At 39.8% G+C, this 27,511-nt stretch overlaps 1 protein-coding gene across 3 annotated transcripts in view; it reads right to left on the reverse strand.

Annotated features, from left to right (window-relative positions):
- Positions 1-632: 632 nt before the first annotated feature.
- PAIP2B (poly(A) binding protein interacting protein 2B) overlaps positions 633-27,511 on the reverse strand; it is a 37,498-nt gene continuing 10,619 nt past the window's right edge. For all 3 annotated transcript variants that reach the window (XM_009184400.4, XM_009184401.4, XM_009184402.4), the window contains 3 exons: positions 12,579-12,727; positions 3,532-3,708; positions 633-2,196 (listed from right to left, as the gene is read on the reverse strand). In XM_009184400.4, coding sequence (XP_009182664.1) covers positions 2,140-2,196; positions 3,532-3,708; positions 12,579-12,716 — 372 coding nt within the window. In that variant the 5' untranslated portion in view covers positions 12,717-12,727 and the 3' untranslated portion in view covers positions 633-2,139. The remainder of the gene's footprint in view (positions 2,197-3,531; positions 3,709-12,578; positions 12,728-27,511) is intronic.

Here is a 27,511-nt window from a genome sequence, read left to right on the forward strand (position 1 = left end):
GAGTTAACAGTTTCATTTTCTCAACACAGAGGCTTTGGGAATTAATGTGTCTGTCTGGTAATGCAAGTTCTCTAAGCTACTCTCCTATGACATGTGACCTAACAAGGAATGCAATTTTTCAAGTGATATAATCCTACAGACTTAAATAGGAAAAAATGTGTATTTTATTTTATTTTATTTTTTTTTTTAATTTTTTTTATTTTTTTATTTATTTTTTTTTTTGAGACGGAGTCTCGCGCTGTCGCCCAGGCTGGAGTGCAGTGGCCGGATCTCAGCTCACTGCAAGCTCCGCCTCCCGGGTTCACGCCATTCTCCGGCCTCAGCCTCCCGAGTAGCTGGGACTACAGGCGCTGCCACCTCGCCCGGCTATTTTTTGTATTTCTTAGTAGAGACGGGGTTTCACCGTGTTAGCCAGGATGGTCTCGATCTCCTGACCTCGTGATCCGCCCATCTCGGCCTCCCAAAGTGCTGGGATTACAGGCTTGAGCCACCGCGCCCGGCCAAAATGTGTATTTTAAATCTGGCATTAGCTTGTCACTGTTCAAAGAGTCAACGAGAGCTCAAAAGGAGAATTTCTTCAGCTTTCCATACCCTAGTCCTTTCCTTCCAACCTCTGTCCCACATCCACATACTGAATTTATGCCAACTTTATTTCAAGTTACGTATCTTTTCCCTATTAGGCCTATCACACAGCATAGTAGCAATCAGAGAGAAGCCACTATTATCTTTAGGGCTCTTCAAGTCCTCATCCCTGGGAGAATGGCCTGGATGGTCTCTTATACATCACACTGCCATCTACATCTCTATATACAAAGGCAGCTCCTAGCACCCAGTTTAGTTCTTTAGGGGTAGCAACAAAAGACCCCAACAAGTTAAAGGCAGGAAAGACAAAGAAACATATCCTAAGAGGTCAATCTAGGAAACCTGCAAAGCTGGGTATGTGGGAACAGTAAAATGTTTTAATAGCTGAAAAGATCCCAGAGGGTCAGGTACACAGTCACATGGGTCAAGCAGGACTCACTTTCCTAGGCTGGTTTTGAGTTCCTTTCCAAAATTTGGTAATGTGGGAAGAAATATCCAAACTGTGAACTGAGCTTCTTACTAGTGTCCTGAAAAATATATCCTTTAAAACGTGCATAAACTTGTCTGAGGGAATTGAGACACCAGGAAGACCAAGTGTTGAGGCTGGAAAAAAAAAGGCTGTCCAAATAAAATTTAGACACAGCAGATTCAAGGATGATTTCTGCAGGCTCATGCTAATTGTCAGCACACCAGGCCTCCCCTATGCCTTCGGCAGCAATATCTTTTCTTAAAAACAGAGTAGGATAGGGTGGAAAGGAGGCCGGGGAATAGACTTCATGAAAGATGAGGTGGCAGATCAACAACAGTGCTCTTCTACTTATAAATGGTGAGTCTGATGGTGATGGTGAACACAGGCTTATGAACAGGACAACAGTAACTAAATGACTCAAGTGACAACCACCATCACAGCCCCACCTTCTGATTTACAACTTTCAACAATCATCAAAGTTACTGTAAACTAAGTACTCTAAGTCTGCGTTTTCTTGAATGGGGTTCAGGACAAACAGGCAAGGGCTCGGCAGGGCATTGGTTATCCCAGTTCACTGCAGGAGACCCCAGCGATGGGGGAGCTGAGCCTCAAATTCTGGTTTGCACCACCTGCTCTTTCTGCTTGTCCCTTTTCCCATCCAATTCAATAGATTCCACAAAAAGTTCTCCAGGGTCTCACTGTCCTTGGTAAGTATACAGCAGGGTGAGAGGGGCATTTCCTAAATTTCCAGTTTATCTTGGTCAGCTTATTCTGTTTAAACACACACCGCAGAACACTCCTGATGAAGCGGGGGAAATGCAATTTCCTTAACTCGAAAGAGCTATTCAAAAAAACAAAACAGGAAACTGCTCCAAACAAAAATCAGCAGAACAAAACAGAAATACTCAGAGGCTTGTAGAATAAGACTGAGCATATTAGTTACTCAGAGTCACAGTATCATGAGACCACCACTCCCCTTCCCGCTGTGCGTCCCTCGCCCGCCCCATCCCCATCTTCAGCTCCACTATTTTGTGCATTACTATCCCCAGATGTGGGGACAGACAAGTCCTCCTCAAAGCTTTGTCGGCTCAGTACTTCTCTCCTGGAATAAACTCCTTGGCATCTGGGTTCAGGTTACTTTTGCTCTGAAATAAGAACCAAGAGATAATAAATCCTAAGGCAAGCTGCATTTTAAAACTTCCCCAGTCCATCATTATCAGTACCTTCCCCTTAGCTTTAGGGAGAGAAAGAAAGAAAATTCATTGTAACTCAGGCTGTTATTGCTCGGTTGTTCTCAATTGCTCCTGACATAGCCCTGAGCAAGCGCATCTTCTTCCTTCTTTAGACTCTTGTTTCCTTCCTGATGCTTTCCAAAATCTCCTCAGAGGCCTGTAAGTTCAACTCCAAGAAGAATTTTTCAATTAATTGAGTACAATTAATTGAGAAAAGTTAACAATTAATTAATTTTTCACTTGGTGAAAACCTGGGTACTTGATCAGACCAGGTTGGATACCACAACCTCTATTTTTCTTCATCTTTCTGTACTCTCCTTTGTTCTCTACTCTCTTGTGAATACGCAACACCTTAGCAAACCACAGGGAAAGATTGTTCAGAATATGAGTTGTGTGAAAACTATATTGCTCATGGACTTTTTTTTTTTGAGACAGTCTTGCTCTGTCACCCAGGCTGGAGTGCAGTGGTGCAATCTTGGCTCACTGCAACCTCCGCCTCCCAGGTTCAAGCAATTCTCCTGCCTCAGCCTTCCAAGCTGGGACTACAGGCATGCGCCACCATGCCTGGCTAATTTTTGTATTTTTTTAGTAGAGATGGGTTTCGCCATGTTGGCCAGGCTGGTCTCGAACTCTAGACCTCAGGTGATCCACCCGCCTCAGCCTCCCAAAGTGCTGGGATTACAGGCATGAGCCACTGTGCCCAGTCTGCTCACAGACTTCTGACACTACATAAATATGAAAGGCAGGAAGTTCATTTATCTGTTTTTCTAATTCTAAGTGGAGAAAATGACCTCTCAGGAGTACATTTCTTCCAAAATGAACAGTTAATTTTTATAACAGAATCATTTAGAAGTATATTAAATACAGATTTGAGGGATAGTAAAAGAGAAGAATGGCAGCAAATGATAACTTGAGAAGAAACTTCTTGTGTTCAAATTGTTATCCTTAATCCCAGTTCTACTTTGAAGATCCCATTAGAAAGTAAAGGTTGGTGGCATCCAATCTTGGCAAGCAAAAAGAAAATAAAACTGGTGATGCTGGCAACAGTACTGTTTCATAGTGCTTTATGAGGAGGAATGCATCTTCAATGCACCCCTTATTAATAATGCCCATAAAACGAGCAAAGAAACAATAGCTCACAGGGCTCCAGAGACTTGTTGAGGGTTGTAGGGCCAGAAAGAAAGTCTGTCATTCCAAATCCTATATTCTTTTCACTACATAACATGAGGAACTACATATGGCTCTTACCAAAATATCTTCAGAATCATGACCTTCACTGACTGACAGTCCATTTAACTGCTGTTGCAACTGTCCCATGGCCTGAGGCAGGTCTCGTGATGGAATAAACCAGTCTTGGTCTTCTTCATCCAGCATCTCTTGGAAGCAGCGGTCCAAGAAGTCTTGCTCCTGCAGTTCCTCCTCCACCTAGCAAGCAAAGGGGAGTAGCTCAGACTTACTGTCATAGAGGGACTTACCCCTTCTTCCAGTTTTTCCTTCACCTCTTTCCTTCAGAAGTTATTACTCTGCAGTTAAGAATGATCTTGAGCTGGGTGTGGTGGCTCACAACTGTAATCCCAGCAATTTGTGAGGCTGAGGCAGGAGGACTGCTTGAGGCCAGGAGTTTGAGACCAGCCTGAGCAATATAGCATGACCCTGTCCCTACAAAAAAAATTTAAAAATTAGCCAGGCGTAGTGGTGTGTGCCTGTAGTCTCAGCTACCTGGGAGGCTGAGGGTGGAGGATCACTTGAATCCAGGAGGTCAAGGTTTCATTGAGCCAAGACTGTGCTACTGCACTTCATCCTGGGCAACGGAATGAGACCTCAATTCTTAAAAAAAAAAAAAGAAAAAGAAAAAGAAAAGATTTTATGATCTTACCTGAGGTCTAAGGGATCTAAGGATTCAATGTGTCTAATGACTAGCTACAGATAACATAATTTTTATTTTTTCTCAACCAATTCTATCAATAATAAGACTAAGAAAATAGTTATTCACAATAACAGAAATTCAAGGTCTCCGCAGATGTTCTACGATCTCTAATAGGTGATACAGATATCACGGAAAATCATTTTAGAGCCTAAAATTCTTTTTTTCAGTCTTCTTACAAAGTAACCCTTCTTAAATTTCCCATTTTTCAAGAAGTATGAAAAAGATACAGCAAGTATATAACTAGTTCATGACCTGGCTAGCGGAGATAAAATCAAAACCAATGCTCTCAGCTTTTGGCCATTTTTTGGGTAAGGAAACCCTCAAGGGAGAAAAATACTTTCAGAACATTAGGAAGACATAAAGAACACTTTTTGGCATACCACTAGAAAATTATATAATCAATGTAGTATTCTTTCAAATGATGAAATATATGAATATTTAAACAACTCTGCATTTCTTCAACATTGCCCTAAACTAAAGCAATATATATCTAGGATATTTTACACTTCTTTGCAGACATTGTTAACTCTTAGTAAAGAGTGTGGTTCGCTCTGCCGATTTCAGTGTCTTTGATAGGCCTCTTGCTTCACGTTTGGCATCCCTTTCCTGCAGGCTGCCTGGTGACAGATTCACAGCTCACTAGCACCACCACCAGAAGTGAAGTCAGGCAAAAAATAATTACCCAAATTAGAATATACAGTTACCTAATGAATTCAGAGGAAAAGTTACTGGTAGTGAGACTTAAGAATAGTATTTGAACATTACAGTTAGCCACACATGAAAATTAGACAGTTATGAAGTACTTAATAAAATATTCTCATGCCACAAGAAGTAACATGACCACTTAAGAGCTGCCCTGACTGTACAAGAGCTTTACAGCATGCTCGCTCTTATTAAATTTACCCCTGTTCACCAGCACAACCAATGAAAATGGTTGCTGGGCACAGAGGTGTAACAGAAACATGCTATGTGCAATTCACACAGATCCCGATAGAGCCACATTAGGTGGAAACTGCTGTCTGTCCCCTTTAAACTTGTTTCCTTCTTCCCAGAGCACCAGGCTGTTCAGTTAAAATCACATTTGTCACCTTACATGCTGTGTATGGTCAAGTGACTATTCATCACAAAATGTTCCCACAAGGGACGTGGACACTTTGGCATCCCTTGGTTAAAAGGAGACCCCTTGCCGTGGCCTTTGGCTCTCTCCCTTTCCCAGCTGCTGGACTTCACAGTGTTCCCTCAGCCACTCAGCTGATATATGCCCTGGGGGTGGCAGAGCAATACCATGGAAGGGAACAAGTGGGCACCAAATCACTTGTCTATCCAGAATGCTTACCTTGGGCTGTTAACCTCACAGAGACATAAAACAATGCATTACTGCTGAATCTTTGTTGAAGCAGTCTAGCCAACCCCCACCTCATGTACTTCTCTATTTCAGACTCACATCCTGCCAGTCCCCGAGGTCCCATTTGAGGCATGCCATGCTGACCTGTCTGCATATAGCTGCTGTTTCCCACAAATCCATACCCAATAACACAGGGCATTAGAACAAAACAACTTCCTTTCATAAAATAAATTTCTTCACCTTTTCCCATAACACAATTTTTCCATGAAAACATTGCAAAAGGAGAGCAGAAACAAGATTTTTAGGAACTGGACTTAACCATGTCTAATTAATGAAAAATATTATATATGGGCACATGTTTTATTGCATTTTGCTGTACTTTGCTTCACAGATACTGCATTTTTACAAATTGAAGGTTTGTGGCAACCTTGCATCAAGCAAGCCTATTGGTGCCTTTTTATCAACAGTATGTGCTCAATGTCTGTGTTACATTTTGGTAATTCTCTCAATATTTCAAACTTTTTCATTATTATTATATCTGTTATAGTGCTCTGTAAGCAGTAATCTCTGATGTTACAATTTTTTAAATTTTAGGTTTGAAGTACATGTGAAGGTTACATAAACACATGTCACAGGGGTTTGTTGTACATATTATCATATCACCAGGTATTAAGCTCAGCACCCAATAGTTATCTATTCTGCTCCTCTCTCTCCTCCCACCCTCCTCCCTCAAGTAGACCCCAGTGTCTGTTGTTCCTTGTGTTCATAAATTCTTATCAGTTAGCTCCCACTTATAAGTGAGAACATGTGGTATTTGGTTTCTTGTTCCTGTGTTAGTTTGCTAAGGATGATAGCCTGGCAACTCCATCCATGTTCCTGCAAAGGACATAATCTCATTATTTTTTATGGCTGCATAATATTCCATGGTGTATAAGTACCATATTTTTTTTTATCCAGTCTGTCACTGTTGGATGGGCATTTACTTGATTCCATGTCTTTGCTATTGTGAACAGTGCTACAACGAACATTTGTGTACATGTGTCTTTTTGATAGAATGCTTTATATTCCTCTGGGTCTACACCCAGTAATGGGATTGCTGGGTTGAATGGTAGTTTTACTTTTAGCTCTTTGAGGAATTGCCATACTGCTTTCCACAACGGCTCAATTTACACTCCTACCAACGTTGTATAAGCCTTCCCTTTTCTCCACAACCTCACCAGCATGTGTTTTTTTTCTTTTTTTTCTTTTTTACTTTTTAGTAATAACCACTCTGACTGGTGTGAAATGGTATCTCATGGTGGTTTTGACTCGCATTTCTCTAATGATCAGTGATATTGAGCTTTTTTTCATATGCTTGTTGGTCGTATGTATGCCTTCCTTTTGAGAGGTGTCTGTTCATGTCCTTTGCCCACTTTTTAATGGGTTTGTTTTTCTCTTGTAAATTTAAGTTCCTTGTAGACGCTGGACATCAGACCTTGGTCATATGCATAGTATGTAAATATTTCCTCCCATTCTGTAGGTTGTCTGTTTACCCTGTTGATAGTTTCTTTTGCTGTATAGAAGCTCTTAAGTTATTTAGATCTCATTTGTCAATTTTGGCTTTTGTTGCAATTGCTTTTGGTGTCTTTGTCATTAAATCTTTGCTCATTCCTATGTCCAAGATGGTATTGCCTAGGTTGTCTTCCACGGTTTTTATAGTTTTGGGTTTTAGCCAGGCGCGGTGGCTCAGGCCTGTAATCCCAGCACTTTGGGAGGCCAAGGCAGGCAGATCATGAGGTCAGGAGATTGAGACCATCCTGGCTAACATGGTGAAACCCCGCCTCTACTAAAAAATACAAAAAATTAGCCAGGCGTGGTGGTGAGCGCCTGCAGTCCCAGCTACTCTGGAGGCTGAGGCAGGAGAATGGCGTGAACCTGGGAGGTGGAGCCTGCAGTGAGCACTCTAGCCTGGGCTACAGAGCGAGACTCTGTCTCAAAAAAAAAAAAAAAGTTTTGGGTTTTACATTTGTCTTTAATCCCTCTTGAGTTTATGTTTGTATATTGTGTAAGGAAGAGGTCCACAGGAGTTCTCTGTATTTCCTGAATTTGACCGTTGGCCTCTCTAACATGGTTGGGGAAGTTTTCATGGATGGTATCCTTGTATTAGTCTGTTTTCACGCTGCTGATAAACACATACTCAAGACTGGGCAATTTAAAAGAGAAGGAGGTTTACTGAACTTATAGTTCCATGCGGCTGGGGAGGCCTCACAATTATGGCAGAAGGTAAAAGGCAAGGAGGAACAAGCCACATCTTAGATAGATGGCAGCAGGAAAAGAGAGAGAGCTTGTGCAGGGAAACTCCCATTTTTTAAAACCATCAAATCTCGTGAGACCAATTCACTACCATGAGAACAGGAAAGAAAGACTCACCCTCATAATTCAGTCATCTGCCATCAGGTCCCTCCCACAACACATGGGAATTATGGGAGCTACAAGACGAGATTTGGGTGGGGATACAGAGCCAAACCGTATCAATCCTAAAATATATCTTTCAAGTTATTTACTTTGTTCCCCTCCCTTTCAGAGATGCCAATGATACATAGATTTGTCCTCTTTACATAATCTCATACTTCTTGGAGGTTTTTGTTCATTCCTTTTTATTCTTCTTTATTTTTGACTGTCTTATTTAAATTTTTTGAAATGGAGTTTTTCGCTTGTTGCCCAGGCTGGAGTGCTGTGATATGATCTCAGCTCACTGCAACCTCCGCTTCCCAGGTTCAAGAGATTCTCCTGCCTCAGCCTCCTGAGTAAGCTGGGATTACAGGTGCTTGCCACCACGCCCAGCTAATTTTTGTATTTTTAGTACAGATGGCGTTTCATCATGTTGGCCAGGCTGGTCTCTAACTCCTGACCTCAGGTGATCCCCGCCTCAGCCTCCCAAAGTCCTGGGATTACAGGTGTGAGCCACCATGCCTGGCCTGTCTTATTTTAGAGAACCAGTCTTCAAGTTCTGATATTCTTTCCTCAGCTTGGTTTATTCTGCTGTTAATACTTGTGATTGCATTATGAAATCATTGTGTTATTCAGCTCTGTCAGGCCTGTTAGGTTCTTTTTTATACTGGCTATTTTGTCTTTCAGCTCCTGTATCACTTTACTATGATTCTTATTTTCCTTGGACTGGGTTTTGCCATCCTCCTGAATCTTGATGATCTTTGTTCCTATTCATATTCTGAACACTGTGGAAATGACAACAAAGGATTTAGAATATTACATAATCAGCTTAGTTGATAAAACAGTAGCAGGGTTTGAGAGAACTGTTTTTTCCCTTCAATTTCCATTTTATCCAGTACTGATATTGCTTTGTGTTTGAAATTTCCTGATATTTTCTGTCTTCATTATTTTATGTTTTCCTTTTCTGAAGCATTTTAATTCAGATGTTTCTCTTTTAGGTTCTTTACATGTGAACCTGTTTCCCTTATTGTGGAAGTAATCCATTTTCTTTGCATATGAGTTGGGAAATCAGAACTAAGAAAACCAAATTGGAAGGAAAAAAAAGCCCCCCTAATCTCGACACTCACACATAATGAATATTGTTGACATTTTAGAATATATCTACCCTGATTTTTACTTAATAGACACCCCATGGGGAAATGACAGAAGCTTAGAGTAAAAAAAAAAAAAAGTCTCCTAGTTAGAAATGACCCACAAGATTTTAAAATTCACTAAGCATTTTCCATCTTTTTCTGTAGCCTGAATAGCCAGTGAGAGTGTATCTTGCAAGGTGCATGTAATTAGATTTCTCCCTTTTTTCCCCCTTAATCCAACTGCATCTTTTTTTTTTTTTTTGAGATGGAGTCTCACTCTGTCGCCCAGGTTGGAGTGCAGTGGTGTGAGCTCAGCTCACCGCAAGCTCTGCCTCCTGGGTTCACACCATTCTCCTGCCTCAGCCTCCCAAGTAGCTGAGACTACAGGCGCCTGCCACCTATCTTCTCTCTTAGAAATTCTAGCCAGAAGGCTGGGTGTGGTGGCTCACACCTGTAATCTAGCACTTTGGGAGGCTGAGGCAGGCGGATCACGAGGTCAGGAGATCGAGACCATCCTGGCTAACACGGTGAAACCCGTTTCTACTCAAAATACAAAAAAATTAGCTAGGCGTGTTGGGTGTTGGTGGGCGCCTGTAGTCCCAGCTACTCGGGAGGCTGAGGCAGGAGAATGGCGTGAACCCGGAAGGCGGAGCTTGCAGTGAGCTGAGATCGCACCACTGCACTTCAGCCTGGGCGACAGAGTGAGACTCCCTCTCAAACAAAAAAAAAAAAAAAAGAAATTCTAGCCAGGCACTGTGACACATGCCTGTAGTCACAGCCAATCAAGAGGCTGTACTGAGAGGACCACTTGTGCCTAGGGGTTCAAGTCCAGCCTGGGCAACATAGCAAGACCCCATTTCTTAAAAAATTCTGTATGTGTGTGGGTGTTGGGGTATATAAGCCATTCACAATTATAACTAGTATGTTAGGTCTTACTTCTTCTTTCCCCAGTTACTTTAAAATAAAAGTCCCACTACTTTTCTTGAGACTTAATCCTTTCCCCCCACCAAAACTACATTTCAATCCACTTCCATCAGCCTCACAGTCAGTGAAAATCTTTTAAAAAAGACCAATGAATGTCACTCCTGGTTTGGGGGGTTGTAAGTTGTTTTCATCTTATTCTATGTTTTGTTAGATATTTTATTAGGAAGTCAGAAGACATTATATCAGGGTTGCTAGCTAGAAACCAGTTTCTACTCCTTAAGATCCTACTCAAGGTACATGGTATGCAAAACCACTTCTGAATTACCATGTAAACTATGCTAGTAATGGAATGGGGGTTGGCAGTGGTAAAAACTGTACAGCACACCATAGTGTAACAGAGTAATGTACAGGTGTTCAGAAAGAACTAACATCAATTATATCCCAGATTCCTAAACCCTCCTGCTCCCAAATGAAGGATAAAGAAGGCTTCTCTGAAATATTTAATCCTATGACCTGAAATCATATAATAGTTTCAAAATTATGTTGCCAGGCCAGGCGCAGTGGCTTACGCCTGTAATCCTAGCACTTTGGGAGGCTGAGGCAGGCAGATCACTTGAGGCCAGGAGTTTAAGACCAGCCTGGCCAACATGGCGAAACCCCATCTCTACTAAAAATGCAAAAATTTTCCAGGGATGGTGACACATGCCTGTAGTCCCAGCTACTCAGAAGGCAAAGGCATGACAATGGTTTGAGTCTGGACTGTGGAGGTTGCAGTGAGCAGAGATTGAGCCACTGCACTCCAGCCTGGGTGACAGAGTGAGACTCCGTCTCCACAAACAAACAAACAAACAGACAAAACCCAAAATTACGTTGCCAAGCTAGTATTCCTGTAAAACATTAGGGTTGGGGGAATTTGAGCAAACAATTGTTTATTTGCTCAGCCCTTCTTAGGGCTTGGTATTTACTGCAATATTGGAAGCTGCCATGCATATATCTGTCATTGCTTACCTGGATCTCCAGAAAAAATAGTTGTAATTTTTAAAGCTTCTCAACTGTCTTTCCTCAATCTCTTTGTGCGGGGTGTGTGTGTGTGTGTGTGTGTCTGTGTGTGTGTGAATGTGTATGTGTGTCTCTGCAAGCCCCTAGCTTTCCAGCACTTTTCCTTGTACCCTGTCTCTGAGTTTGCTAAACTCCTGAATGTAGGAGCGCACAGCTGACCCACAGCTCAGACATCTGGCTTCTAATAGTCCTGGTACAATACTGATCACTGGGATTAAGAGCATGTCAGTGAGTGTTAAAGCTAGTTAAAACTGTTTTATGGTTTTCAACAACATATGTTTCATTCAGAGGCTGGATAAAGGCAGAGTGAAACCATTAAGTCAACAAAAATGCCAAACACGACTGTTCTAAAGTCCCATGGAAAACATACTTACCTTCAGTGAGAGTTCTTAATTTTTTTTTTTTTTTTTTTTTTTTTTGAGACAGAGTCTTGCTCTGTAGCCCAGGCTGCAGTGCAGTGGTGTGATTGGCTCACTGCGACTTCCACCTACTAGTTTAAACAATTCTCGTGTCTCAGCCTCCCAAGTAGCTGGGATTATAGAAGGATGCCACCATGCCCAGCTAATTTTTGTATTTTTGGTAGAGACGAGGTTTTACCATTTTGGTCAGGCAGGTCTTGAACTCCTGACTTCAAGTGATCTGCCCACCTTGGCCTCCCAAAGTGCTGGGATTACAGGCGTGAGCCACCATACCTGGCCTTAAACTTCTTTTATGTCTTCATTTATTTCCAAAATGAAATGCAGAGTATCACATTTCCTATAAGCAAGTGAAAGCAATGAACTACAAAGTATATAGAAAAACAACCTCACTACCATTCTGTTTTTTAGTGCTCTACTGTTCAAGCAATTAATTTCACATGGATCACTATAGAGAGTTATAGAACCACTATGCTTCCTAGGATTAAAGGTAGAATCAGGGCAGGATAAAGGACCTCAGCTACCATGGTTTGGTACAAGGGTTTTATGTCAGTCCTCTAAGATTGAGAAGAGTCTTGTCTGATTTAAATTATGGGAATATTCTAGAATGGTCTACAGTTGCTGAGAGAAATGTCATAAACAAATCTAGCCAGAACAAGGCTGAGGGCAGGGACCCTCTGCAGTAGTTACCGTGTGACGTGAACTACACTTAGAAGGCATATTATGGTGTGGAGTATATGCAAATCTATTTGGTTATACATGGGCTCTCATGTGAGGATTTTCAGATATCAACTAATTAGTCTGACATTTGTTTTCTCTTTTAATCAACATGGTAAGAAAACTACAAATATCTTCCTCCAAGGTGCCATCACTCTGGTCTCTTACCAGATGAAGATGTTTCCTGGTCATTCCAGATGAGGCCCCCCAGACCTCCGCAATGAATTTTTAAGTTATCCTAAAGCTAACTGTATCCATTTCTTTTGTAACAAACTGGCAGTAAAATATTATAGCTATTGAGTTACATGTATCATCAACCTTCCACTTTTCCACTCTTTCTTTACCTGTCTGTTGAAATCCTCTTCATTCTCCATCCACATGTACTCTGCAAATGGGTTTTCCTTTTCATCGTGCCCACTTAACCCCTGGTCCTCTTTGGATTTTACACTGGGTGATGTATTTGCCATATTGGATCCATTCATTATGATAGAACCTAAAGAGGAGCAAAAGAAAAGATAAAATGAATATAAGGATAAAGGAAATGTAGATCTAAAACATGCAGATTCTGTCAGAAGCTTCTGAAATTCTAAGTCAAAGATTTTAACTATAAACAGAAACAATCTGTAACGCTTATAAAACCATCCATATTCTACAGTTAACAACTAGACAGATGTACAATTATTTAAAAGTTAAAAGAAAAGATGTCTATTAACACCTAGGCTCACTTAGTCTTTCTAGGCAAGTGGGACAGGGGTGGGAGGGGTGGGAATCTTCCCATGCCAAATTTCTGTAGGTCCTGGAACCTAGTGAAGATCATTACAGCTTCCTTAACATCTAAACAGATAGAGAAAATACATTCTTAATGAACATCGTAAGTACCTACTCCTTATTCTAATTTTCAAGCTGTTTTTCTTTAAAATGTATTAAAAAATATGTTTATCATATTGATAAGCAAAATGGAAAAAACAAGTCACCTGTTGTCCAGCCATCCAGAGTTAAGAACAATTAACAATGTGGTACATATAACCTTCCTGAATTCCCATATGTTTGTGTAGATACAAATATACACACATATTTCCCAAGTATCCATTCTCAATAGTAATAGGATCATGTGCTACAACATGCCCCATTATTTGCTTTTTCTCATTCCTATGTTATTTAATAATATAGCCATACCATCTTTTGGGGGTGTTTCCAATGTTTCTGTTTATAAAGGTTCTGCTTTATCAAGGTCTTTTCTAATTATTTATTTAGGATATCTCCTAGAAATCGAGCTGTTACACTGGAGAGTTATGTTCTCTTTTTTAAGGCTCTTGGCATTGCCACACTACCATAAGAATTTAAATTCCCACCAGTAGTGTGGAAGTGCCCGTTTCCCAACGGAAGCGGGTATTAATCATTAGTTTTATTTTCTAAACCATTGCCAATCTCATAAGATAAAACTTGCATTTTTTTTACATTTCTTTAATTTTTACTGAGGCTGATTATCTTAAGATATGTTTACTGGCCATTTATATTTCTTATTCTGTAATTTTACTGCTAAAGTACTTTGCCCATTTTTCTACTGGGGTATATATCTTTTCCTTATCTTTTGTAAAAACATGTATTATATTTGTTATAATTTTTATTTTTTATAATTTAAATGAAAGTTTATAACTAAATATGTTATTCATTATATTTAATTTTTTAGTGGCAATTTTTGCTGGCCTTAATTTTTTTCTAGCTCATGTGTATGTTTCTGTCTACAGCTTTGTAAAATTGTATGTAAATAAAATGGTTTATTTTGGCTTCTAAACCCATTTTGATGTTTTTGCTGTCATTTAGAATATATCTTTTTCTGTTATTCTTCTAAATCTTAACAATTCCTCAAAAATCATTCCAGTCTTCCTTCACTACTTTCCTTCTCTACTTATTCACCACTTCCCTTCTGTACTTAGTATACTACTTAATTGTTGTTTCATATGCATAATTTTTCTCCTTCCAATTAGATTCTCAATTCCTGACAAGCAAGATTGAGTTTAATAGATTTTGTAACTCACCACAATATTAGGAGTTCCATAAATACCTGAGGCTTAATTGTATTTAGGCAACTTTCCTTCTCTAACTCATCTCCCTTCAACCTTGACTCCATCTCTACCCCGACTCCCACCTTCCTTGGGGCTTCTTTAAGTTTTAACAAATTACTTCCCAGTGGTTCTTTCCATCTTGGCAACACTCGTGAATAAGTTATTTTCTGCTTCTGGATACCGTAAAATATTCTTTCTTCATTCTCTTTAAAGTTTTTTTTTTGTTTTTGTTTTTTGTTTGTTTTGTTTTGCAATTTCCTAACCTGTTATGGATATTAGAAATGCAATATACTAAAAAGACAAGGTAAAACTGTGAAGAGTAAAGAATAGCTAGAAAAACAACTCAGTGGTACATAGTTCTAAAATAATTCATTTAAAATAGAATCCATTTATATCACTGTAGGTTTAAACAAAGCTACCAGTAGGAAATATATCTGTTTAACATATTTTAAATAGAAACAAAAGAAATCAATGTCTATTCCAAATACAGATCCATAATAATAATTTCATAAGCTATAGAGGGGAAGAAACCAGTTCTTTATTTTTACCACTTCCATCTGTAGCATAACAATGATAGAAGCAAGGCTGTTCTAAATGCCAGGGCAACAGTATTTGCCCTGTATGTAAGTGGGGTATTCCTAAGCACAGAGACTCTTAAAGGTCCTGAACCTTGCTAGGTAGTAAGATATACTGTACTATTATTTCCAAAGATTTGGCAGTTGTTTGCAACTAGCACATTGACTTCTCACCATCAATATGGAAAATCACTATACAGAATCAGAAATCAGAGTTCAGTTTTTTAAAAAAAATATCTTCCTGTGCCCAAAAATAAGTCCTGAGTGTATATGATTGTAAGGAAAAAGGGAAAGGGAAGGCAAAGGAAGAAAAAGTAAAAAAACAAAACAAAACAAAAAAAACCCTTCTAATTCAAGAGCAAGGTGGAGCACAGATAGCAAATTCCAGGATGTGCTTATTCATGAGAAAGGGAGAGGGGAATTACCATAAACTCAACGAAAACTGTTACTGAACTTAATGCAAATACTTCACAGAAGTTGAAAACACTGATAAGGCATTGTCAATACTAGGCAAGTGATTCTCTTATAATAGATTATACAGTGTTGATTTGTATTTTGTACTATTCAACCTGTGTTTTCCAAACAATTAGAAAGTTTGGTGTTTCCAAACAGCAGCATTCCAACAACTTAATTTTTATACTGTTTAAAAATTAATAAAGCACTTTCATACCCACACTTCAAGGCACATAGTTCCAGAACAACATTGTTTTGTGGGCCTGCTGGGTGTGAGTGAACTGCTGCTTAATGTGCCCTGGCTTTAGTAGCTAGGTGGCAATAGGGAGATTTTTGCTGGAGATTGGTAACTCCTAGGGAAGGCATTTGGATGTTTCCAACTTGGGGAAGACACGAGGGAAGACAGGATCATCACAACTTCCCTGAAGTTCCTGCTCCCAGTTTCATGTAACATTTTCTTTCTGTTTCCAGCTCTTTCCCAGGTCACTGTTCATGCTTGAGCACTGTGTTTCTCTAGCCATTCCATTTCACCATTTCACATTCATTATTTCACTTGATCCTCATCCACATCAAGGATGAAAGTCTAGTGTAGTGAGGACAAAGAAAATATGCCCAAAGCTTCCAGAGATGGGAGGAATGCTTGGTTACATAAATCGGGTTAAGAGGCTGAATGGTTGCCACGTTGTGAGTTACATTACAGAGAGGCTCATGGTACAAGGAAATGAACCACCATGTAAGTGAGCTTAGAAGTGCATTTTCCTCCCAGTCAAGCCTTCAGATGAGATAGCAGCCCCAGATGACAGCTTGATTGCAACTTTGTAAGAGTCTCAAGCACAGGCACTCTGCCAAACTATTCCCAGATTCCTGATGCACAGAAATTATGAAATAATAAATATTTGTTGTTTTAACCTGCTAAGCTCTGGGGTAAGTTGTCACCTAACAATAGCTTATACAGGTAGTCAATAAACACTGGCAATTAACTCTGCCACACAAACCACTATGTTACAACATCTTTTTATCTATCAAGAAGACAAATGTGCAATTTGAAATAGGTCACTGCTTGAGAAGCAGTTCTTTAAGATTTAGACCTCAACAGTAGATAAAGGAGTTTGTGTCTGGTCTGTGACTACACTGCATCTTGAAATCTAAGAACAATTTGAAACTTATTTCCCCTTCACCCCACTTGCCCTCTTATACACATGTCAAACATGCTGAAAATAAGAAATAACAGTTGTCACTTTAGCTGAAAATGGGAAAGCTTGCAACCCTGTTAATAGTCAATACAAGGGTGCTAAGGCCTGCCAAGCATTTGAGTTGGCACTATCATGGTCAAGAGTCAAGACATATTTGTGTCTAAAATATGTGGCTTGAAATAGGGACTTCTGTTCCAAGTCAGAAAGAACTCCAGGACTTTTAATGTATCTAGGATATTTCAAGGATACATGCTTCATCAGTTTAACACTTAAAACACCCACAACTTTCAGATCCAACATGCTCACACCAAAAACTAGCTATTCTTTGAACTTAAATAATATTTTTCAGAAGTTACAAACCTGTAATGTGCCTATGATAACAGTTTGCTAAGATTACTTAGGACTTTTGACTGAATTACCTGGAAAAAGTCTACTGAACAACTGAAGTAAAAACTAGTCCCTCCTATTTTGTTTCCTACAGTTTCATTACTTCCTTCAGTCTGGTTAATACCATTTTAAAAAGTAAATATTGTGGATGACAGCTTTAAATTTTATTTCAAATATTCTGCCACTGGATTCAGGTTTTGCTTTCTCTCAGCTACATCTTAACAACTAAGATCATAAATCTACTCACTCATTAATATCCGAGTGCCTACTGACCCTCAGTGCTGAGGCACTGTGCTTGACTCTTGCTTTGATAGGGTACATAGCCCTTGACCTGGTGATATTTATATTCTCCCAGGAGAGAGACAAGAAAATAGTTAAAAATAATTATGATCCATGCTATAAAAGGGACTATTAGAAAACAATAGGGGGCCCAATCTAGTCCAGGAGAGGGGGATGGTTCAGAAAGGTTTCCCTGAGCAAGAAACATTTTCATCAACACCTAAAGAATATAAGTTTACTAGCCATAGGGATGAGAGAGAAAAGGATGTATAATGAATCAAAGGCAGGAGGGAACTTTTGGGAACTACAAGAAGGTAGGTATGTATACAGCCGGAGAATGACAAGGAAGAGGGATGAGGTTAGAGAGGCAGGTGGGGCCAGATCAGATCATTCAGGACCTTAAGAGACCACATGAAGGATTTTGGATTTCATCCTACATAATAGAAGCCATTATAAGGAGTTATCAAATTCCTTATAATGCATTGTAGCATGATTCGACATATTTTGAGATCACTCAGGCTGCCATGTGGAAAATGGATTGGAGAGACAGATTAAATAATGAGAGACTGGTAAGGAAGCTATTGCTCCAATAGAGATGAAAAAAGGGTAGCTGCTTGAACTAAGATGATGGCAGTGAGAAGAAAGGAGGTAGACTCCAAAACTATTTTAGGAGGTTTCTGGTGATGAACTAGATGTGGGGAGTCAGAGTGAGGGAAATATCAAGGATAATTTTGGCACAAGCAACTGGGTGGATGGTAATGTCATTCACTAAGCTAAGGAACTCTGTGGGAAGGGCAAACTTTTCTTGGGTGGTGATAGGGGCGTGGGGGTAAAAAAGGTGATGAGTTCTATTTTGGACATGTTAAATTTGCAATGCTTCTGAAACACTCAAATGGTGACGTTAAGTAGGTTGGCTGTATGCACCAAGAATAGGAGAAGTCTGCCTAAATATAGAAAGTTAGAGTAGTCGTTTATATAAATGGTAACTGAAGTCATAGGAATAGAGGATACTGCCTATGGAGAAAATGCAAAGTGAGATGAGAAGAGGGTCCATGACCCAGCACTGATGTGTGTGAACATTTTAAAAAGTCAGGTAGAAGCCGGGCGCTTGGCTCACGCCTGTAATCCCAACACGCTGGGAGGCCAAAGGAGGTGTATCACTTGAGGTCAGGAGTTAGAGACCAGTCTGGCCAACATGGTGAAACCCCATCTCTACTAAAAAGACAAAAATTAGCTGAGTGTGGTGGTGCATGTCAGTAATCCCAGCTACTCGGAGGCTGAGGTAGGAGAATCGCTTAGACCTGGGAGATGGAGGTTGTAGTGAGCTGCGATCGCGCCATTGCACTCCAGATTGGGTGACAGAGCGAGACTCTGTTACACACACACACACAAACACACACACACACACACAAGTCAAGTAGAGAAGGAAGGCAACATGAAAAGGAAACTGAGAAGAAGCGTTGAGAAGACAATCAGAAGAGTGTGACATCACAGATGTCCATCACAGATGGATTAAATGGTAGCCCCCCAAAATATATATGTCCATGTCCTAATCCATGGAATCTGTGAAGCCTACCTTATTTGGAAAAAAGAGTGTTTGTATATATAATTAAGGACCTTAAGATAAGGAGATCATCCTGAATTATTCAGGTGGGCCCTCAATTCAACGATAGGTATATAAGAGAAAAGCAAAGGGAGATTTAATACACACACAGAAGAGCAGGAGGCAATGTGACCATGGAGGCAGAGACTGGAGTGGTGTGGCCACAAATCAAGGAATGCCCGCAGTCATCAGAATTTGGAAAAGGCAAAGAACAAATTATCCCCTAGAGCCTCCAGAGGGAAAGTGGCCCTCCTGATGCCTTGACTTTGCACTTCTGGCCTCCAGAACTATGAGAGAATAAATGTTTTAAGACACCAGTTTGTGGTAATTTGTTACAGCAGCCACAGGGAATGAATCCAATTCCAGTAAAGTAGGAATACAGAAGGCTGCTGAAAGGTCAAGTAGGAGGAAGACTGAGAAGTGTCCATAGAATTCAGGACCATGGAGTCTCTGATGACCTTAACGAGAGCAGTTTCCATGGAGAAAAATGAGAATGAAAGCCAAATGGAGGTAGGATGAATCGTAGGTGATACCAAGTAGGAGATAACTCAGAGTCCAGCTGCCAAGGGAAGAGGCAGGGATGGACAGAAACTGGAGGGGTATGAAGTCCATGGAAATGACATCTTTAAAATTAGAAAGTCTAGTTCATGTTTAAATGTTCATAGAAAGGGTCTAGTGGAGACGGACAGGTTATACATACAGGAGGGAGAAGGTATAGTTGATAGTGTAGGTCCTGGGAAGGCAGAAGGGAATATTTGTTTATTTTTGAATAGCTAATACATTCCCACCATTCAAAATCCAAATGCCTGGGATGCTTAAGTAGTAAAAGGTGGTTGCATGGTGAGCACGAAATCAGAGCAGTGGGAAGAGCATCAGGAGAAAGATTTTATCCATTACAAAGCCACATGAAACATCCTTACTCCACGGTAGGAAATTTCACTTCCCTGGTGGCAGGAATGCTTATATCCCCCAAGTTTAAGTTGGTCTGCCCAGACAGCTGCTGGATTAATGCATCAAACTCCAACTTTCTAACTTTTTGTTTATTCTTCTAATTTTTCACAGGGTCACACACATACACAAACACAAATAAACATTTTAAAGCTACATAAGCAATACAAGAAATAATTTTATAAAGCCTTTTAAAACCACATAGAACTTTTTTTTTTTTTTTTTGAGATGGAGTCTCACCCTGTCACCCCAGGCTGGAGTGCAGTGGCGTGATCTTGGCTCACTGCAACCTCCACCTCCTCGGTTCAAGCAATTCTCCTGCCTCAGCCTCCTGAGTAGCTGGGACTACAGGCGCGAGTCACCACGCCCAGCTCATTTTTTGTATTTTTAGTAGAGACAGGGTTTCACTGTGTTAGCCAGGATGGTCTTGATCTCCTGACCTCATGATCTGCCCACTTCAGCCTCCCAAAGTGCTGGGATTACAGGCGTGAGCCACCACACCCAGCCAGAACATATTTTTATATAGCATGTCATACTTTGCACTAAAATAATTTCTCTGTCTCCTTGTTTTACAAGATGTTCTTTTACTAAGTAAATAAACCCATCAGATTTTCTCCATTATTTGGTGAAGAATCAAGGAAATAAAAGAGAAAGGGGGAGTAGTTCAGTTTTTGGTGGGGTGAGGAGACATATGACATGTATATAGAATTTTTTTTAAAAGGTTCCAGGTAACCAACCCAAATGTCCATCAGTGACAGACTGGATTAAGAAAATGTGGCAAAAATACACCATGGAATACAATGCATTTTATGGAAATACAAGCTTTCCATAAAAAAGGATGAGTTCATGTCCTTTGTAGGGACATGGATGCAGCTGGAAACCATCATTCTCAGCAAACTATCACAAGAACAGAAAACCAAACACTGCATGTTCTCACTCATAGGTGGGAATTGAACAATGAGAACACTTGGACACAGGAAGGGGAATATCACACACTGGGGCCTGTCGTGGGGTGGGGGGAGGCGGAAGGGATAGCATTAAGAGATATACCTAATGTAAATGATGAGTTAATGGGTGTAGCACACCAACATGGCACATGTATACACATGTAACAAACCTGCACGTTGCGCACATGTACCCTAGAACTTAAAGTATAATAATAATAAGAAGAAGAAGAAGAAGAAAAAAAAGGTTCCAGTTAAATCTTGAATTAGAATGATTTTGTCCCATGTACTTCCATTTCATTTATTTCCAGAGAAGCTGCATGGACGTTAACAGAAAACAAATAAGTAGTCATTCTGCTAAGCTTTCCTATATTGACCTCAATGCACAAATGTTCCATTGATTATCTTCCATTTGATGCAAGAACAGTGCTTGCAAATATGACGTCAGTGAGCTTAAGCAAACAGAAAATGGAACTTACCTGCAATTACAAGTTAACAAGAAGTTTTCAAAAACGTTTTAGTTGACAAGGAAGTCAGGAAAAAGAGGAAAATCACTTACGTGATCTCTACATTTGTAAATTATATCAAAACAAAGGTAAATTACAAATAGAGGCATTTTCTAAATTAAACTCAAGGCTGCCAGATGAGAAAGCAGTATAAATACAATACAGTCTCTTTTTCATTAATGTTTAAAACTTGTCCTATACTGACCTATAAGTTTGCCCCACTGATGAAATGGAATCTGAAAACTGGGATACAGATACTCTGGGAAGAATAATAAAACTGAACTTAATTACAGCAACAGTCTAGTCCCTGGACCAGAGTCAAGAAAAAAAAAACAGAAGCATACTCAAATAGGATTAAGAATGCATTTAGCTGGCCAGGCATGGTGGCTCATGCCTGTAATCGCAGCACTTTGGGAGGCCGAGGTGGGTGTATCACCTGAGGTCAGGGGTTCTAGATCAGCCTGGCCAGCATGGTGAAACCCTGTCTCTACTAAAAATACAAAAATTAACCGGGCGTGGTGGCAGGTGGCTGTAATCCCAGCTACTCGGGGAGGTGGGGGGTGGGGGGAGGCAGGATAATCACTTGAACCCAGGAGGCGGAGGTTTCAGTGAGCTGAGATTGCGCCTTCGCACTCCAGCTTGGGGGACAAGAGCAAGACTTGTCTCCAAAAAAAGACTGCATTTAGCAAGTGGCAAGAAGGTCTATTCTAATTGAGCGGTTTTCAGTCTTAGGAGTATATAGAATCGCCTGGAAGTTTTTCCACATCCATACTTTGCAGATATTCTGACTTGTTAGGCCTGAGCCAAGGTCCAATTTTTGCATTTCTGCTTGTTAATTTGCTATAGGTAATTCTGATATACAGAAAGACTAAAGGCTTAAAAACAATTCTTCAAATATAGTGACAACCTCTACCTGGAATAGTCCAAATCCTAATTACCCTAATTCCTACACCAACAGTTCCCAAACTAGTGTTCTACAAACTACAGTCTTGTGAATGTTCTTTGGAAAAAAAAAAAAAAAAATGGCCATGTGTAAATTCATTGTTCTGAAAAGTCCTGTTTAATTTACCAAGCATTTTCCAAATTTATGTATTGTTACCTTTATTACACATATTACATACATTTTTAATCTGGTAACTATTAACAATCCCAAACTTTTAGAAACAATGCCCCAAGGATGTTCTGTGATATCACTATCATTCTACTGGATATGTACAGAACAGTCATAAAATGTACTCCACAAGGCATTTAAAGGCAGTTTCAAAGGTAGAATCAAAAGACTTGCCAAAAGTCAGTGGCAAGATTTCTAGACTCAGAGCCTTCTAGTCCTCAAGTTCCAACTCCTTGCCCCAAAGCCAATCAACTGTCCTCCCAGAATAACATCAAACAGCAATTAGCACGTGGTCCTCGACTTCTCCAGATCAGCTCCAAAAAGACACAGACTATTAATGGGGGAAATATTGTGAAGTCTTTAACAGATAACGTTAATCAAAAACATCCCTATGGGTAAATTATTATATATAAAAAGCTTTTCTCACCAACAAGTGTCTCTATACTTTCAGACTGATATGATGACAATTTGTTTTTTAAATGCATAATTATATCAAAAAATGCCACTATAAAAGCCTGAATACAATCTCCGAGCCTAAGGTCTTCCCCATTTTCACCTGCCTCTCACATTTGATTACTTGTATATTTGAGAGAGTATCACTCATTATTTGTTTTGGGACTAGTCTATAATCTTGGAAGTTTCTTGAGGGCAAGAATCAAGTCCTTTATAGCTTCTAGCATGCCTCTGTGCACCCACCAGGTCCTTAATAAATAATCTGTTGATTAACTGTCATTTTTAGAATGCTGTATTCTAAATCTCATTTCCTAGGCAGGAAGCCCATGCCCTTAGGGGTTAGGATCTGTGAGTGAGGACTCTTCGTTGAGTATGAACAGTTATTCCCCACAGTCAGTGACAGCACTACTCTGGAATCTGTTTTTGACAAATCAAGTTACTCAAGAGGGATTAAAAAACACTTATTTATATATTTTTTAGTAGAGATGGCATCTATGTTGCCCAGGTTGGTCTTAAACTCCTGGACTCAAGTGATCCTCCTGCCTCAGCCTCCCAAAGTGCTGGTATAACAGGCATGAACCACTATGCCCAGACTATTTTTTAATTTTTATAGAGACAGGGTCTCACTCTGTAGACCAGGCTGGAGTGCAGTGGTGCAATAATGGCTCACTGCAGCACTGAACTCCCAGTCTAAGGCAATCCTCCCGCCTCAGCCTCCCAAGTAGCTAAGACTACAGGTGTGCACCACCAGGCATGCCTAATTTTTTTTTTTTAAGAGAAGGGGTCTTGCTATGTTGCCCAGGCTGGTCTCAAACTCCTGGCTTCAAGCAATCCTCCTGCCTCAGCCTCCCAAAGTGCCAGATTACAGATGTGAGCCACTGTGCCTGGCCGGGCGGGGGCGGGGGGAACACTTCTAATCTAGAAAATTTTGTGTTCTTGTTTACTATTTTAGCATTAATAACACCAAGAGACTATAACATTCTCTTCATGTGCTGTATGCTAAGAATAAAAGCTTGCCACAGTGGAATTATCTAAACTAGAAGAAATCCATACAGTGAATCCCAACAAAAATCACAAAAAGGGATCACATGTTCATTTTATTTGACATATTTCTGGAAATAAAGGTTTGCCTCAGCTAAGTGGGAGAGGGGAGCCAAGCAGCATAACACATCTGTAATGAGGTAGTGAAAACAGTATCCACTGGAAATCTTTTCAGGAAGGGTGTCATTTTGGGTTGGAAAAGCTCTTTGAAAGTTAATCTGGGGGAGAAAGAGGGTCCTTGAGGAACCAGGGTAAGGTCAGAACATTTCCTGGGAGAAAGGGGAACATTTATCTGGCTAATGAGGGCACAGTGCTGGACAGAGTGAAAAAGAAAAAGTCAAGAGTCGTACATTTCAGAGTATGAAAGGCCTCACACTGTGTAAAATGGACTACACCTTAAGACTTCCAATTTTCAGTAAGACTATTAGGCCCATATAAAATTCAGGAGTTTGTGGATTTTTTGGTGTGGAAACCACTCAAGAGGCAGATTTTATGTCTAAATTGCAATGGCAAGACTTAGTATGAATTGGGAATTTGTCCCAATTTATGAATTGGGAAAGCATTTAAGACAAGTTTCTCCAGGCCTCTAAGGGAATGAGAATCCCACTGGACAATTAAGTTACACAGAAAAAACAAGTATGGTAATCTATCCAAATACAAGGTGGAAAGGATGGCAATAAAATAACAGCTCTTCTAAGTACTTCAGTAACAGTCTCTCTTTTAATCTTCGTAACAATCCCATGAGGCAGGGACTATTAGTCTCCCAGTTTTTTTCATATAAATACTCCGCCTTTCATTTATTTATTTAAAATTTCTTTTTTTAGAGACAGGGGTCTCACTGTGATGTCCAGACTGGACTTGAACTTCTAGGCTCAAGTGATCCCCCTGCCTCATCCTCTCAAGTAGCTAGGATTACAGGCATGAGCCACCAGAGATTCATTAAACACCTTGCCTAAAGTATAACCTAGTAGTACTAGAATTGGTGCTTAAGCTTAGGTCTTTCTGGTCCCAAAGCCCATGTTCTTAACCACTCCCATGTAGTGACTACCCCATACTCTCACACTTCCCACTTTAGGTTCAGAAAGGCTATAATAGAAAACTCTGATTTGATCTCAAATATTACAAATGGGGTTCGGGGAACCATGCTGAAGAAAAATGCTATTCAACAAAAGTACTGAGGTCTTCGGAAGGAAAACACAAACCAATCACAGCACATGGTAGCTTATTTAAATCAAAATAAATTACATTCCCTACCATGAACATATGAAGCTCCATTTAATTTGAAGCTTGCTAATACTTTTAGGATGAGAAAGCAATCCTCCAAATAGGTCTACAATCCATTATGCACAATTCCAATATCTAAACAGCTCTAAAAACCATGAATTTTTCATATGCTTTATGTCAAAACTTACAGGACAGTAAAATTTGGTCTGAACTGATATGAAGCTATATACAGCCTTTATCTACCCACTTAGTGTGAATACTCCTGTTTTGCTCAGAAATATTAATGTATGTGACTAAGGATGTTGCACCAGACACACTGAGGCATTCGTAACACAGAGAAAGCATCTTCCTAAATCTGAAAAATTCTGAATTCTGAGAGTTGTCTAGTTCCAAGGGCTTTGGACCCTCTATGGACCTGTATTCCAAAGAATTTAAAAAACAATTTCCAAGGATGATTAGATCAGAGGCACTCAGTGTTTAGGATTTCATAAACCAACAGATTTTAAAAAATATTGAGGACAATATAGGATTCCAATTAAAAACCATACAAAGATGGTAAAAACATCCTTATCAACATCATTCTATAAAAGGATATTTTAGCACCAAAAAAACCCAAGAAGGCCTTAATTCAATGCAAAGGACAATTCTTTAAACTTAATAAATTTGATGTTACGAAAAATACTATGTGGTCCTTATATTTCTTATTTCACAATAAGTTGGTGAAAATTCACCTGGGTCTAGCACTGATCTGATCTGAGGCATACAGTCCAGGAGCCTACATAAAATTACCTGGGAAAGTTATTAAAAAATGCAACCCAACCAAGATCGTGCCACCATACTCCAGCCTGGGTGACAGAGCGAGACTTCGTCTCAAAAAAAAATGCAGACCGCCCACCTCCCAAACAGGTTCCATCCTAGGAGATCACAATTCAGATGGTCTGAAGGTGGGGCGCAAAATCTGTATGGTTTTCTAGAAAACAGTCTGGGTTGTTTTTGATGTGCAGCCAAGCTTCAGAGCCACCAGTTTAATCTGTGGGTTCTAGTTCTACCCTTCTTCACTCAAACTCTTCTCTGAGGGGTAAGGGGAGAAAAACAGGAATGTTTCCAAGTAGGGAATCTTCCTAACCCACTGTTTGTAATACTAGTTATTCCTTCAAACAGTCTAGGCTGAACCAGCTGGTCAACTGAGGCTATTAGCCGTGGAATGATAGAAATTAGTGTTGACAAGCAAGAAAAACTTGTTAAAGCAAAACTTCTCTGTGAAAAGGTGTGGCTTCCAGAGTTTCTTTTCTCTTCAACCCAAAGATTCTACAGATTCTACATATGATGCCTAAGTTCAGCACAGATATCTCTGTGCTGACAATAATAATAAATAAAACTTTAAAAAATATATGATTGTGTACTTTATATATATGTGTATCTATGTGTGTGTGTATCTATGTGTTCCTTCGAAGCTGTCTTCATTACCCAGCTTCTATGCCAGGTCTTTGATTTTGGCCTTGATTTTTCATCTTCAAACGGAGTACAAGAATTACCAGTATTATCAGTTGAGGTACAAATCCTATAAAAATGGAAAATCCATAGCATGCTTGATGATTAATGAAGCAGACTATATTATCCAACATTCCAATAAGATAAAATAATCACAATGATTTCTCTTTTTTGGAAAAAGTTTCTCTTATTCTCCTACATTACTGTTTAAAATAATCTTAAGAAACATGTCTAATATCTTTAAAAACACACAAAAGTTTCAATTTAATAAGTACTCAAAGCTCTTTACCAGTTTTAAAAAATACAAGACCCTTCTAAAGTAAGGCTAAATGCTAAGTGATGGGGGAGAGAAAAAGGACATAAATAACTCGTACTCTCATGGGGTTAATCACTAAATCCTATTTGACTAGAATTTCCTGGCCTCTCTAAGCCTTGCAAATGAAACGGAGTTTCTCACTAGATACTTGGCTATGACTTCCAATCATAAAAAAACAAGAATTGTGTTATGTCACTGCGTATTGCTTGTAACCTGAACTCCACACTAGGCTGGATCAAGGGTTGAATCTGTCATGATTTGCTCCATAACCTGTGTGCTTCTCATCCCAGACCAAACAGCTTTCTTCTAGAGTTCTACAATATTTAGTATACAAGAGTGGTTCTCAAAAATGTAGTCTCTGGACCAGCAGCATCAGAATCACCTGAGAACTTGTTATAAATGCAAATTCTCAGGCCCCACTCTAGACCTGATGAATCAGAAACTCTGGAATAGGGTCCAGCAATCTGTGTTGCAATAAGCCCTCCAGGTGTTCAAGAACCTCTGGCATATAGCACTTAGAAAAATGCGTTTCTTTCTGTAGGCCCAAAGCCAGGGATACTGTATATTCTATCTTGATATGAAATAACGACATCCAATTAAAAGACATTCATCTCCTTTCTACTCTCACTCTCCATCCAATGTGTTTTATTTTTATGAGTTAAATAAGAACAAATGGCAATCGGAGAC

Source organism: Papio anubis, chromosome 14, assembly GCF_008728515.1.
Source record: "Papio anubis isolate 15944 chromosome 14, Panubis1.0, whole genome shotgun sequence".
In the NCBI taxonomy this organism is placed as follows: Eukaryota; Metazoa; Chordata; class Mammalia; order Primates; family Cercopithecidae; genus Papio; species Papio anubis.